Here is a 15,124-nt window from a genome sequence, read left to right on the forward strand (position 1 = left end):
CAAGAGGATGATGCCAGGCTCTTATTGGTCCCCAGTGACAGGACAAGGAACAATGGCCATAAACTAAAACACAGAAAATTCTCCTTCAGCATGGGGTTTTTCGGTGATTGCTTTTCTAGTTCTTACAAAGAATCATCCATTCAAAAGTCTCGGAAAAAGAATAATCCCTTTCATTATCCTGATCCATTAGCAGGTGTTTTCCAATTGTACTCTGTAACTTTTGCCCTAACCTGAGTTATTTTTTGTTAGTTTAATTCACAAAAATAGTATTTAAAGTTTTGTAGTTGTCTTTAGTCATATCCATCCCAGAATTCTTTTCTCCAGCCCCTCTCTACATGTATACTGTGCTTTGGTCCTGCCCACAAGCCTTTATCTCCCTAGCATCTGTTACATGGAACTTCTTATTTTTTGTTTGGAAAGTTCCTCTTATTTCAGAACTTTAACTGCCTATTTAAAGGTAGCAACAAATCCATGCGGTCTAAACTCTTAATGTTCAGTAAATTAGAGCCTTTTGTTCTTCATCTTCATTCTTTCTCACCTCAGACTTAGTTATGACAGTTTGATTTTTTTTTTAATTACCCTTTTAGAAAAACAAAGATTTTTTTGTGTTGCGACACAATTTACAGCTTATTTCAAAGTAACTAGAACAGATATAAAATATTACTGAACATTTGTACAGGAAATCAAAAGAGTAGAAAAGCTGTCTATTGCCAATTTACATACAGTCACATTCTAAAGTGACTCATTGTGAGAAAATAATATTGAAACAATTGCTCAATTTTCCAAAGAAAGCATACAAGAAGTATCCTTCCTGAAACAAACTGCAAAAGCTACAAAAAGAGCTTTGTCTTTGTGAACATTCAGTTATTACAAATGTAAAAAGAACTAGATAGGAGAAAATACAAATTTTTTTTTCCAGGAAACTTAATTTTTTTTCCAATTCTTTCCATGGAAAGAATTTAAGACTAAGAACAACATTGGTGATAAAAAATCAGCTGGTTGAAGAATTTCCATGTAATTTATATTGGATTGATTCTGTAACCTAATTCTATACTGGACAGGCTAATACAGCAAGTGGTGAACAGGGAAAGGAGTTGTGTTGAGTAAGAACTGTATTAACATTGCCCAAGTTAGAAACCTGTTTGTTTCTTTAACACTTAAAAACTGGTTTTTATGGACTTTTTAATGATGGCATCAACAGGCACTTCTAGAATCTAATTTTGGTTTTATTTAAATAGAACTCCTGTTAATCAGCAACCATAACACAAACTAATTTTTAAGTATCTCAAACTCAATAGCACAAGAAACAACAAGGCTAGTTCTACAGTGGGGAGATGACAGGGCGGGGGTGAGCGAAGGTTTAACTAGATGTCCTGAAAGAAAAAGAACATCAAATCTGTCAAATAGGGATAGGTGCACAAATTAAAACTAAAGGGAATACAAATTTATAGAAGGTAGGTAATCAGTCTTCTGGATTTTGGCTTCTATTTTATAATATAGAATAATCAAATTACTCTCTCTAAAAATAATCTAGCAATTTAATGATACCTTGAAACAGACTAATTAGTTTTTATGAAAAGATAAATATCCTGGATTTCCTGATTCAAAATTGCTTATAAATACATGTTGGAAAATAAGTTACATTTCCAAGTTATGGGCACCACTGATTTGATCTGGTAAAAGTCTTAGTCTTATAACCCCTTGGTAAATACCTTCTGTGGCACAGCAGATAATAAAAACATATACCACCTCTCCAAATGAAGGGAGTTTAGTTTGTATCAGACTGGTAACAAAACAGATTACTTCATTCCACCCAGTAGTGTTCTATCTGTCAGGATATACAGTAATTTCATGATTACAAGCCGCACCTGATTATAAGCCGGGTGTCGGCAACTTTTTGTTCTTTGTCCATATATAGGCCGCACCAGATTATTAGCCACATTTTTGTTCGCAGCAACGATCTGCGTGCAACTTTCACAAAGTTGCCAATTAGTAACAGAATGGAGGGATCACAGGGTTTACTGGCTCGCCCCACTCAGGGCAGCCGCCAGGGAGTGGCCCCGGGCCCGCTCGCCACTGCTGCTGGGAAGCGGGGGAGCGGCAGGCCTGGCTGGTGCTGCCGGGAAGCGGGAGAGCAGCGTGCCCAGCCAGTGCCACCACCGCGCTTCCCCAGGGCTGGGGGCTGGGGGCTGGGCAGCGCTGTGCTTGCCCGGGCTGGGCAGCACCACCACGCTTGCCAGGGGCGGGCAGCACTGCTGCTGCCCTGCTGCTGCACCGCCGCCTGGGGCTGGGCAGGCTCCAGCTCGGGGCTGCTGCTGGCTCGGACTTCTGGATTGGGAAATTTCCGAAATTTGTTCATATATAAGCCGCTCCTGAATGTAAGCTGCACTTCCGAGTTGGGAGCTAAATTTTAGTCAAAATGGTGCGGCTTATGATAATGAAATTACTGTAATTAATTATGCACACTTTATCCTGTGTGGTCACAGGGTCCACAGTTGTTAACAGTGACATCAGTATGATCATAAAGATACTATATTTGAAAATTATTTTCAAAGGGTTGGCCAGAAAACAAATAAACAAATATAGGACAAAAAAAGAGATGAATCTACAGTAAGACTTTCAGCATTATTATGGAATCTGAATAAATATGGACTGTTAGTTACACTCATTTCTTTGAAAAGTCTTATTTCACTTTTAGCATCTTCATGGTACTAGTTTTCCAAAGTCACTAGTAAGTTCTAACAGCATTATACATTCATGGTACCTTTATTAAAGACTTTTGTCCCACTTTCCTGCTGCTCACCCAAGTGAAGTACTCTCTTCACACATACTTTGCTTTGGAAATGGATTAGTGCTACAGTGTGTGGGGGAAAAAGAAGTTTTGATTTACAGGTACTTTGCTTTGTCTACTCTTTGGTCTCTTCTCTCATTCTTTCTCTCCAACTTCCATGTTCTCTGCTTGTTTCCCAGGTAACTGACAGATGTTTTCTAATCTGCTTCTAATCAGCCAGCTCCTAACTCACAGTTTAACATTCTGTAATGTTCTTCATCAACTAGAACTAAGATCGATCCCAGGATTTAATACCACATTCAGTGCTGCGCAAACAATTCTACATTTTTGTAGCTATATTGCATTCAGTGATAATTAACATGTGACAAAAGAAATGTTGGAGCTTTGTCTTTGTAGTGCAAGAGAAATTGTTTATTATTAGGCTGGCTTTGGAGAATGACACATTCACTTTCCTGAACACTTAGTAGGCAGGGAAGAGCTTTTTCTGTGGTAGTTGGACATGTTGGCACCTGCATTTTGCAGCTGAAAGTCATGTAGGTAAAAACAAGACACAGACCATAAAATTTTAGAATGGGAAACAGAATGGTTTGAGTCAGAAGGGACCTTTCAACATCTCAGTCTGTTATGTACTGTCTTGGCAGTCTTGCTGCCAGGGGCAGGAACATCTTTCACCAGGTCAAGGTGCTCAAAGCCCTGTTCAACTGACCTTGAACATTTCCATGAATGGGGCATCCCAAACTTATTATTATCCAAAACCTATTTCCAGCTGCTTTGTTTTCCTAAATTCTATTCAGATTTTCTTGCATTTAAGAGCTACATATTGTTGGGAATATTTCTGTACATTCAGTCCAATACTGAAGTAGTTACAGAGAATCAGTATTTTCTCCGTTTTACAAGAGGCTGCAGTATAACAAGAATGGAGACCTTTCCTTTGTTGTATTTTCTCCTATTACATACAAGTGAAATTGGAAATCTGAGTTACCACCAAGAAGAAAAGATTTGTTCATTAATAATCTCACAGTGTGGTATTCATCACAGTGGCTAAGGAAAATTGCCTTCTCTCCCTGTTTTCAATCCCTGTTTTCAGACCACTGTCTAGATTGTGTCTAAAGCAAAACCCAAAAAACTTCCACAAAAAAACTGGCATTGTAACAAAATCTAGTAAAGCAGTATAGAATTATTTTTAATTATTTTATTACAATTTTTATGCATTGCTGAGCAGGCTGACAGACTGGCAGTTCTCTGATACTTCAAAAAGTACTTTTATTTGTAGTTAGTAAAGGCATGAACTTTGTTAACAGCTGTTTTCACTTGAATTCTTCAGAAGCAACTTCTGCTTCCTCATGACTGGATAACAACACCAACACTTACCTAAAATGAAATTTATCAGCAGATAAATAACTAAAAGTTACAACTTCTCTGAATGCCTGACATAGGTAGGCAACATGGTTTTACAGCATCAGCAACTTGCAGCATGAACATGGCAAAAAGTTATCAGCACCTCATATTTTGCCCTTTCTATTCAAAAAGGTCACCATCTACAAAAACATCGGAGGTACTTGCCATTACTCTTATCTGAGACAGTGCTGTTCATACAAGGCTCACCATTCTAACTTGTCATGTATCTTAGTAAACAGTCTAAAAACAACTGAACTGTGACAAATATGAAATTATTCATATATTGAAAAACAGTCAGCAACTACACTAGTACAACACAAAAGACATTCTAAAAATTTGACTGCAATATACAAACAGGGATTTTATTATTTCTAAAGCTCAGTAACAAGTTATGATTTTATTGCATTGTATAGCAACACGTTTCATAACGTACTAAAAAAATAACTAAATGTAGAGTATTTCTTACAAAACTTACAAATATATGCATTAGAAAAGGTTGGAAACTCACAGGGGTCTTCTCCCTTCTTCCCACTGCTACAATTTGCCAAGGATAGATGTTTCCCCCATAGGTACATATCCTAAACTACATGCTTCTTTGTATATTAGACACAGAATAATCTTTCCCATGCTCATTTATAATCCAGTCTCTAGAATATTCATGTTCACAGGTTGATAGTGTACTTTATAGTAATAAATGTGTAAGCTCATTATCTTGCCTAGAGGGAAAGGGCTGAGCCCTAATTTACTCTGGAAGTAGAGGTATGTGATCAGCATCTCCCTGTAGGAAGGCATGGCACTGAGTGGAAAGAAACAGAAGCATCCGTTGGGAGGAAGAACCAGTCCTGCTGAGCCTTAAAAAGAAACACCAACACGCCAAGAAGGCTATAGTAGTGCATGTGAGGTATTGTGGTGGCATTGAGAGGTATGAGACAACAGAAACAGTGATGAAACTGAACCTTCTTTTCTCCTCCACGTGACTAGGTCTGTTGGACATCTGGATTCTGGCAAGAAGGACATGGAACAATTAAAAACTTACACTAATGGTTGTAGTTTTTTGTTTGTTCAGTTGGTTAAGTTTTTTTATGTCAAAGTACAGAATTGCAATAGAAACCACTTCTTTCTCCTCTTCAAGTGTGTAGATGTTTTCTTTCAGCTTAAGTTAGTAGCCACAGTAAGTCAGTAAGTGTGGCATTTTTCATTGACAACCTCCCAGAAACTTTTAGGAAATCAAATTCATGGCATATAACCAAGCTATGAATTACAGTACCATTCAGATGCTTTCAGACAGCAAAATTCCTGTCTTAACCATAACAGTTTGAGGTTGTAGATGCTGAAATAATGTTAGAATCCAGAGAAAACAGAACAAGAATTCAAATCACTGGCACACCACTGCTACAGCTACAGCTATAAACAAATGTCTCTCGCTTGAAATGGGGGTCAAGGTAGAATATATTCCTGAAGAACAGTTAATTCAGTAAAAATATTATTTTTTACAGCTATCCAGCATATTTCTATGTCTTCACCACTGTTCAAACGATCTACTGACAATTGCATAAACATTATCAGACAATATGCTTACAATATATAGTGGATGACAGTAATTATTCAGATGACTCTCCAAGAAGGCCCTTCAGTTTCTTTTTCAGCTCTCTGCTGGTTTTCTTATAGAAAAATAAATCTTTTTCCAGTTGCTGGATTTTCACTTCATACCCTTTCACAGTTTCTGCAACACCTTCACTATGTTGTTCTAGGAGAAATAAAACTAGTTTAAGAACCAAGTTTCTGTGTCAAAAATCAAGATGCCCAACTAGACAGAGTATCTTGATGGCATTTTGCTTGCAATGTGCATGTTTTAGTTAACATGAAATAAGATCAAGAAAGCTGTGCCAATCCCACCTTTTAGTTGTAGCAGTATTTAGAAGATCAAGATCAACAAAACCAGTATCTTATGACTTTTCAATATCAGTAAATTCAATATGAAAATACAATAGTTTTGATACCACTTTAAAAAAAAAAATTCAGTTTTGCATTCATACTGACACCACGTGTCTGTTCCTTGACATCTTACATAGTGATAGAATTAGTGACAGCCAAAATGTATCTCTGAACCTTACTCATTTTTGTCAGTTGGAATACAGTATTTCTCTGTTAATGACCAAAGAAAATACTTGGTGTATAATCCCCACCCAACAATAATACCTTTGAAATGATTCAGTATAAACTGTACTTTTTTCTCATGTTCTCGGCGCTGGTGAGTCAGCTGCCTGTCACACTGCGACTTGATGTGTTCAAGTGCAGATTCTAATTCACGCATAATGTTTTTCTGCTGTATGGACTTCATTTCCTGTTCTTCAATCTGCACTTGTAATTTTCGTTCAGACACACGTAGGCCAACAATCTTAGAAAGAAACACACTCATTTTGATCTATCAAATAATTTCAAGAAAACCTTTTATCCTTTAGCCTAATAGATTAAAACATACAAAAGCACTGGATCTCTACAAGTACAGTAATTTCACGATTATAAGCCGCACCATTTTGACTAAAATTTTGGTCCAAACCCAAAGTGCAGCTTATAATCAGGTGCGGCTTATATATGGACAAAGAACAAAAAGTTGCTGTTTTAGTTTGGAGGAGAGGTGTCTGCTGAGAAAGGCAGGAACTTCTCTTTGAAATGGAGAATGTAAACCCCCTCTCTCCAAATTATTATAATTTGGAAATCAAGGGGCTTTCAGGCAAAAATATGGAAATTAGGAATAACAGTTCTTTACTAGGGAAATTAAAATAGAAATACAGTACTACAAAGAAACAAACTCCAAACCCTGACAGAGTCAGAGTATAACCTGACACCCTGTCAGGCAGGGTGTTGGTAGCAGTCCCATTAAATGGTGGCTGCATCCTCCTGCAGTGACAGATGTGATTCAGTTGAAGCAGTGCTCTTGTACAAGGTGCAGTTTCCCTCTGGAGGTCCAGTGGTGATGTGGAGAAATCCGGTTTTCCACTGGAGTCCAGTGGAGAAAGGGGCTCCCTTAGTGTCCCAAAGCCTCTGTTTTTATCTTGGTAAGAAATGTTGGGCTCTTCCCCCTGGTTGGAGCAACTTTCAATGGGATGCAGTAATTTTATCAGTCCCACAGTGGGACTCAATGGGCCATTAGCAGACAATGACTCCCTGGAGGAAGGATGGGGTGTGAAAAGATAAAGAACAATGCCCTGCCTGGTTTCAGTGGATGGCCCATTAGCAGATTATCTGCCATTGAGATAAGGATCACTGTCCCCACCCTCAACAGATGGTGATAGAACAGATACCTTTTATCACACTCTGTATTGTAACATGCGGCTTATAATCAGGTGTGGCTTATATATGGACAAAAAACCAAAAAGCTGCTGAAACCCAGAAGTGCGGCTTATACTCAGTGCGGCTTATAATCGTGAAATTACTGTAATTAAGCTTATACTGGAAATAGATTTGCCACTGCTAGAGAACTGAACTGCATATATTTTGATCACGTGTATTTTTTTAATACCTTGTGCAAATTTTAAACTGAAATTTAAACCTGCTTTCTGATTCTGAAGAACTTCCAGCTTGCATCCCACAGACAACTTTTTTACAAAATTATTAAAGGTTCACACAAGGTCACAAACACACCATGTGATAATGCATGTAATATTTATGTTTCCAGATGTTTGTATGATTTCTAAGCACATAGCTATACACACTGCAGAGAGTGTACGAAAAATCAGTTTATACTGGCATCATGGTTTGACACTGGCTAGAAGCCAGGCACTCACAAAAAACTTCACTCATTTCCCCCTCCTATAGTTTAGCAGAGGAGGGGTAAAGAAAAACTAAAGGGTTTTTGATTAGAGATAATTACCAGGAGGAAGCACTTTAAGGGCAAAACAGGCATAAATTTAAATGGTATAATGAAAAAATTATTAACAGAATTAAGATAATAAGAACTAAAATTAAACCTTTAGAACACCTTTCCCTGCCCTCCAGCCCCCCTTTCTTCCCAGCGACCGCACAGGGAGACAGGGTGTGGGAGTTTTGGTCAGTTTTTTCACTTTAAATCTTTCTTCAGTTCACTTAGGAGTCTCTTTTGCTATGCATTGGGGTCCTGCCCACGAGACAGTTCTCCGTGAACTTCTCCAGTGTGATTCCAAGTTTCACGAGTAGCAGTCCCGCCCGCTGTAACACGAGTCCCTCCCACTGGCAAAACAGTCTTCCCTGAACTGTTTTGTTGTGTGGGTCATTCGGCTCATGGGGTGTAGTGTTTTAAGGATAAACTTCTAGCTTGGAAGAAAGGGCTCTCTATCTTCTCTCTGTGTTCGAATTTCCCACTAAATTACAGCTTTTCAGCTGTAATCCAGTCACTCCAGCATGAGCATCTTTTCTCACGGGCTGTGAGCAGATCTCTGCATCCCACTATGCACTTTATAAATTACGGGGAAATTGTTGTATTACAGTCCTAACCACGGCCTGCAGAATAATCTCAGCTCCGACGTTTGGAGCACCTCCTCTCCCTTCCTCTCACAAACCCCAGAGGACCATGGTGCTCTACTCAGGTGTCTTCACCTACTTTTTTTCTGACTCAGAAGAAACTATTGTCCGTAGGTTCGTTTGTTCTCAAGTTCCATCCACTGAAAAGTCCCTACAGCGTTTTTTGCAGCGCTAAAAGGTTAAACTCGTCTGGGCTCTGTATTGGGGAAATGCTCGCCATGGCCCTCACAGCTGGCCACGCGGTTCCCGCTGCCGCCGCAAGGGCAGTGCTGGCCACCGCGGTGCTGGCACCATCCAGCGCCTCTCTTCTTGCGGGGCGCCTGAAAGGAGACGCCACTGCCGCCGTCCCTGTCCCCCTGCCCACAGCATGGCTGGATAAAGGCGGCCAAGCAGGCACAGTTCGCTGCGGACTGTGCTGCGATGGTTGCGGCCGCGCTGGCAAAGAGAAGCTGCCGCCGCCGCCCTGCCTTTCTGTCCACAGCACAGCAGGCTAGAACTGGCCGGGCACGCACAGGGATCACTGCGGGCCACGCTGAGATGGCAACGCCCACGACACCGGAGCATACCCCAAGCCTCGGAAAAGTAGAACGGCGTGCGGTGTTTTTTCCTTCTTAAATAGACTGTCAGCACAGAGGCGTTACCAACTGCTCTGATTGGGCCAGCAACACGTCCATTTGTCAGAGCCTTCAGAGATTGGCTCTGCTGGACATAGTAGAAGCTTCGAGCAGCCTTCTCTCTCAGAAGCTGCTTCTGTGGCTTCCTTCTCGCCCCGTGAAAGCCAGGCTGTGTCAAACCAACACAACCGGATTTAGGAAAAAGACAACAGGAATAGCAGCCTGAGCTTTATAAAGTTTTCTGAAAGCCTGCAATCAGGAAGAATTTAAATACAACACCACTATTTCAACATGTTGTTTCTCCGTTAGTTAGCAACACAGAATACTGGAAAGGGGCAAGGTAATTTCCAGATTTGCAGCACAATTCTAGCTAATGACATCAAAACAAGACATACAAAGTTAGCCCACAAGTATCCTATTTAAGTTAACATAAAAATGAAAAATAATTTAATAGCAGATCTATGTAACATGAAGATATATTTACCAAAAGCTTCTTAAATTTATTTCTTGCCACCATCTCAATACCTAGGATAGTAATAGAAAATGGCATAAAATACTATTCATTAGTCAAAACAAACCTTGTTGAAATAACTGATGATGATAGCTCTGAGCTCAGCAGCAGACAGGGAAACTAGTTTCCCTATGACATTATGCTCACTCTGTGAAAGACACTGAGAAGATGACCTAAGTAAGTGCTGGCGATTATGAATACTTTCATTCTTGTAATCAATTGCAGCTGCAAGGGCTTCAATTCCTTCTTCTAGCTGGAAAAGAATATGTTCTTCCTACAGAGAAACACATGAGGGAGATCTTTAAAAAAAAAATCCTCAGAATTAATCTTTCAAGACATCTTTAACTTAACTTTCAAGAGTGAACGTAAAACTTAATGGTAAGATGAACTAGTAGCACAGACAGTGGAGTGGGAAAAATAAGAGTAGAGTACAAATCTAGAACGTTTGTCTCTTCCTGCTATAGCACTCTTACCACAATACAAAGGTTGATCAAATGGCTCATCACAAAACTAGAAGTCATGTTTCTCTTTTTATCCTTCCCTCATCCTCACCACAGTTTGACTTCTGTTATTATTTTTTAACATTCTGGGTGTAATAGTTTTCTGTTGGATTAGTGAATTAATCTGTCGGTAAGGATCTTGGTGACCATGCCTTGTGTAGGGAATTGGCAGTAGTGTCTGACCTGAAGCACTGCATGTTTTGATGAGTGAGGCATTAGGGATCTTTCTGGAACATTATCACCTAAGCCATAGTCTTATATTGCTTCTCAAGACCTAAAAGTAATCTATACATTTTACATTAGTTTATTTTATCTTTAACATAATGATACTGATCAACTCCAAGTAATGGGCCGTCCATGTAATATGACTTATTTTCACTGTAAAAATATGTAGTCCTTCAGGTAAAGTTTGCTTTTTCACAAGATTCTATGAAAAAAAAAAATCAAAGGTCATCACTATTTGGATACATTGCTTGTTCCATATCCTGCCTGTGATAAACTCCTAGTTCCCTTACTTCTCATTATATGACTCTTAGACCAATAGAGTTTGGCAAGGCTCTATCTGACTTATGGTCCTCTGATCTTAAACTTCATTCACCAGTACACAGTTGGTGCTACCACAAAAGTATTTTAAAATTGCTATTTACAAAAGTATCCAACTTCTGTTCCTTATTTCTAGCTTACCTGATATTTGGAGACGTTTTAGGTTCTGACTGGAATTCTTTACTATCAAACAATACTTAAAACCCGTATTTATCTCAGAAGTGCTTACTTACTTCAGTTGACAACACTTTACCATCTTTCATTTTCTCATCCATACTATCTTTCCTTCTGAGCAGCTGATCCCTTTCCATTTGGAGAGACTGAATTTTTTCCAAAATATCTGACTTGTCTTCAGTGGTGCTGCCCTGAAGCTGCATACTTTTATCACACAACTCCTGATTCAGCATACTTAAGCGGGTAGACAATTTCATACTATCTTCGTTTAAAGCCTAGAAAAAAACACCACAGCAACCACAGATATAAAAATGAGATATTCCTTTCCAGTAAGAAAAAATAGTCACATTCTGTCACATTCTGAAGTGAAAAAATTGCTTGTTTCTTGCAATGGGACCTCATTTACTTTGAGTGGACAGATACCATAAAGAAACCAAAAAAACCCTAGAAAACAAAAACTAAACAAAAAAAACCCCCAACAATGCTCAATGTTTCCTACAGAATAAAAATTAAGCTAGTCAATTATACTTAACAATGATACTTTGTATTCACTCTTTCTACTGAAAGAGTAGAAAATTTTCCTGCTGTGTTCTTTAGATTGCAGAAGGACTTAGTCATAGTCATAAATAATACATCATAGATATAATATCATTTAATGCTCTGCAATAACAGAATACCACAGTTCAGAGTTGTTTAGGTTTAGTTTTTGTTTTGTTGCAATTTTAGGGAGAAAAAGTTTTTATTGTCTGTATTAATTACATTTTAAATATCAATTCGTCAAGCTACATGATATCTACATCACAGTGGTATAGACACAGGAGGTCCCTTGAGCTTCCTCTGCTATTTTATCTGCCCTCCCTCACCACCTGTCTTTCAGTTAGCCTTATGACTGAAGTCAGTTTGTGCGTTTTTTTTTTTTAATAACCTGGCTAGATCTCAGTTTCTTGATTTCCAGGTGGCTTTTCTCTTGCAATAATGCTTCTTTTTTTGCTACAATGGCTTCTCTTTTCTTTAAATCTTCTTCTAGTTCTGCTAACTGTTGGTGCTGTTGAAGAATTCTTTCCATTTCTTCATCCAGCCACTTCTTCTGCTGTTCTAGTTTCTAAAGTTTCAAGAGAGATCAGAGAGCATTAGCCAGGACATTTTGAGTCAGAATATTATGATTATGTTTCAACTTTCTTCAGAATTCTTGATAAAACTGTAGAAGACATCAACATTTTGAATGTCAGTATTAACTCTGTAACAGAATCCTTACTCAGAAAAATGCAGAAACTGGAGTGAATTAAAAGGGGCCCCAGCAATGTTACATTGCTACATCTCATATAAAGAAAAATTGTATCAGATGCAGTATCTTTTCTAAAGAATGTATTTTTTTTCAACTAGTTATATAAATAGATGTCATCTACCCAAGCACAGCAGCTAGGTTTAGATGGTACCATGAGAATTCAGCTAGCCCATCCTCATTGCATTTTAGTTGCACAGAAACAGGTCTTTGTGGATAAACACTAAGTGACAAGAAATAATGATGTTGAAAGAATAAAAGGCAGTAAATGGCAGCTCTGATCATGCAAGCATGTCCATTATAAATTTATTCTGAAAGCCACAGTTTATTTGTGGATATATTCCTGTTAAGGCTAAAAAGTTTCCTTTATTTACTTTTAAATTTTCTTTTCAACTTTAGGGTAGACTTAGGGTAATTCATATTTTAGTGTCCACATCTGAAATAATGCAGGTGGTACTGCCACATAGGACATACACTTTTCTAACCCTGTTACAAACAACCAAAACCAGAAACTACTGTAATTTATTTCAGAGTATAAACCAAAACAAAATAAAATGACCAAACAACCCACAGACAACTTAAAACACAGTACACCAAGGTCACCCTCAAACCTACCAGACAACAAAACCTGCTGAATTCACAGGTTTCTGAATCAGTATTTTTGACAAATTATGAGGGGGATTGGGGGTGGGGGGGAGAGATTAAAAAAAAAGGGAAAACAAACAAACAAACAAAAAAAAAAAGGCACTAAAGGCAGCCCTCCTTTCTTTCATTCAAAAAGAGCAGAGTACAAGAGCTGCTAGTTTCTACTCCCAGTTTTTGCTACAGCAAAAAAAAAGAAGACAAAACTATGATGGAATACTCTTCTTCCAAACAGTTTACAAAAATAGATGACTAGGGATGAAGAAAGTTTTTTATTTCAGGGATCATATGTATTTGAAATAGATTAACTACCTGTAGTTTCTGTGGAGTTTCCACTGAGTTATTTTTCTTCTTTTTAAAAGCAGCAATTTCTTTATCCTTAAGTTTAAGGATCTTTTGTTGTTGCTCCATCTTAAGTTGAAGTTCCTGTGAACAAACAAAAGAACCATTCTTTCCACATCAGTCAGTCAAATGAATTTCATGTGAGAGTCCCCACAAGATATAATTTGAAATACTGACCCTAAATTTATTTACAAAATTGCAATGCAGAACTAGACATCAGGTAATAAAACGGAAAAAAAAAAAAGCTGAAAGAGAAAGGCAAAATGGAGATCAATGTAAAATGTTTATAGACAATTTCCTTGGTGCATTCATTAAGTCATTACTGAAAATTAGGAAAAGCCTGATGGTGTAGTTAATTGGGGAAGCAGGGGCAAAAATTATTCACCCTAATCTTTGTCATAGGGAAACAGGAAGAATCCTACTTTAATTTGTTGCTGGTCCTGCTGAAGCTCTGCTTCCAGTTGCTTCTTCTTTTCACTCTCCTCACACAGTCTCTTCTGTATCTGGGATTGCTGATGCTTCATCTGAGCCACTTTCTGCTCAAGTTCTCTTGCTTCTCTCTCACTTTGTTTAGATAATGAAGCCAAATTCTTGGTGTCTTGCTGCTTTTTCTGTAAGGTCTAAATGTTAATGTCAAATTTCAGCTTAAGAGCAGGAAACTTGTGACTAAAATATGACTCAGGTTCATTCTTTATTTCACTGAATTCTTAGGGTCAGCAAAATTTACTAGCTTCTGCCCAAACAATCACTTGGTATTGCTATATTTTCTGAGCTTCCTGGTTAAGTTAGCACAGGCAGAATTATACAAGGTAGAGTTCATGCTTGAGAATACAGTGAAATTATAAAATCTAGCAGAAACCACAGTTCTGGAAAATTTGCAAAGACACAGTGGTGTCAGAATGCCGGTCCTGAGCTCAAGTCAATAAGCAAACTATCTCTTTCTGTAGGGAACTTTTCTCACCTGCCATTCTAGGATTGAGAGGCACAGAGCACCTAAGCTGACCCTATACAGAATACTAACTTGCATATAGAACTTAAAAATAGAAGGTCAATGTCAAACGAATACACCTGTATTGGGTCTGATCTTGCAAAGCATCACAGGAATTTGCTTAGAGCTAGAATTTATGTAGAATTTTCATAAAACATCAATTTTATTTATGGCAGGTAATACATTTGTAATACCCTCTCTTAGATAAGTTCTTCTATTGGACTACACACAATGATGTATGGACATCTCATATTTCCCAATACTTTCTTAGCTTCTTACATACCAATAAGATATTTTAAGTATCTAACCAAGGAGATGTTAACCAGCACTTTGAGTATAATATTATTAAGTTTCTCACTAGCTACTTCTATCCAACCAGCTTCCAGTGTGTAAAACAGGTAAGAATTTTACAAGCAGAGTGTTAAGATTCAGACACAGAGACAGAGGTTTGCAAATCTTAATAATCAGATCAGAAATACCTGCACTTTCAACTTAGCTGCCTCCATCTTCTTCTGGCACTCCTTCTGTAACATAACTTTCTCAGGAATGTCTCTCAGCTCTTTGCTGTCCAGCTCCAGAAGCTGCTTTTGTGTTTCAGATAGTTCTCTTTTGGCATGCTCAATTTCTTGCTCCAGTTTACTTATCTTCAGAGAATACTGCCTGCTTACAGACTGAGCATCCTTACCTTAAAGACAGCATGCACAAATAGTTTAAAACTAACATGATAATCAGTTGAAATGTAATACTCACTTTTGGAATTGAAACATTACTTACTTTGTTCTGGGTAAGTCAGTAATTTCTGATACATTTTCCAACACTAAAGCACCCTGCAGTTCCCT

The 15,124-nt window shown here is 38.2% G+C and overlaps 1 protein-coding gene across 2 annotated transcripts in view; it reads right to left on the reverse strand.

Annotated features, from left to right (window-relative positions):
- Positions 1 to 3,968: 3,968 nt before the first annotated feature.
- The window catches only part of KIF27 (kinesin family member 27), a 39,277-nt gene continuing 28,121 nt past the window's right edge, over positions 3,969 to 15,124 (reverse strand). The window contains exons 11-19 of one of the 2 annotated variants that reach the window (XM_033086107.1): positions 14,765 to 14,970; positions 13,720 to 13,908; positions 13,268 to 13,381; positions 11,957 to 12,133; positions 11,091 to 11,306; positions 9,882 to 10,088; positions 6,389 to 6,587; positions 5,769 to 5,936; positions 3,969 to 5,190 (exon numbers count right to left, since the gene is read on the reverse strand). In XM_033086107.1, the coding sequence (XP_032941998.1) occupies positions 5,791 to 5,936; positions 6,389 to 6,587; positions 9,882 to 10,088; positions 11,091 to 11,306; positions 11,957 to 12,133; positions 13,268 to 13,381; positions 13,720 to 13,908; positions 14,765 to 14,970 (1,454 nt within the window). In that variant the 3' untranslated portion in view covers positions 3,969 to 5,190; positions 5,769 to 5,790. Of the gene's footprint in view, positions 5,191 to 5,768; positions 5,937 to 6,388; positions 6,588 to 9,881; positions 10,089 to 11,090; positions 11,307 to 11,956; positions 12,134 to 13,267; positions 13,382 to 13,719; positions 13,918 to 14,764; positions 14,971 to 15,124 lie in introns of both variants that reach the window. The other variant, XM_033086106.1, reaches the window with a different exon arrangement.

The sequence above is a fragment of the Catharus ustulatus genome, chromosome Z (genome assembly GCF_009819885.2).
Source record: "Catharus ustulatus isolate bCatUst1 chromosome Z, bCatUst1.pri.v2, whole genome shotgun sequence".
In the NCBI taxonomy this organism is placed as follows: Eukaryota; Metazoa; Chordata; class Aves; order Passeriformes; family Turdidae; genus Catharus; species Catharus ustulatus.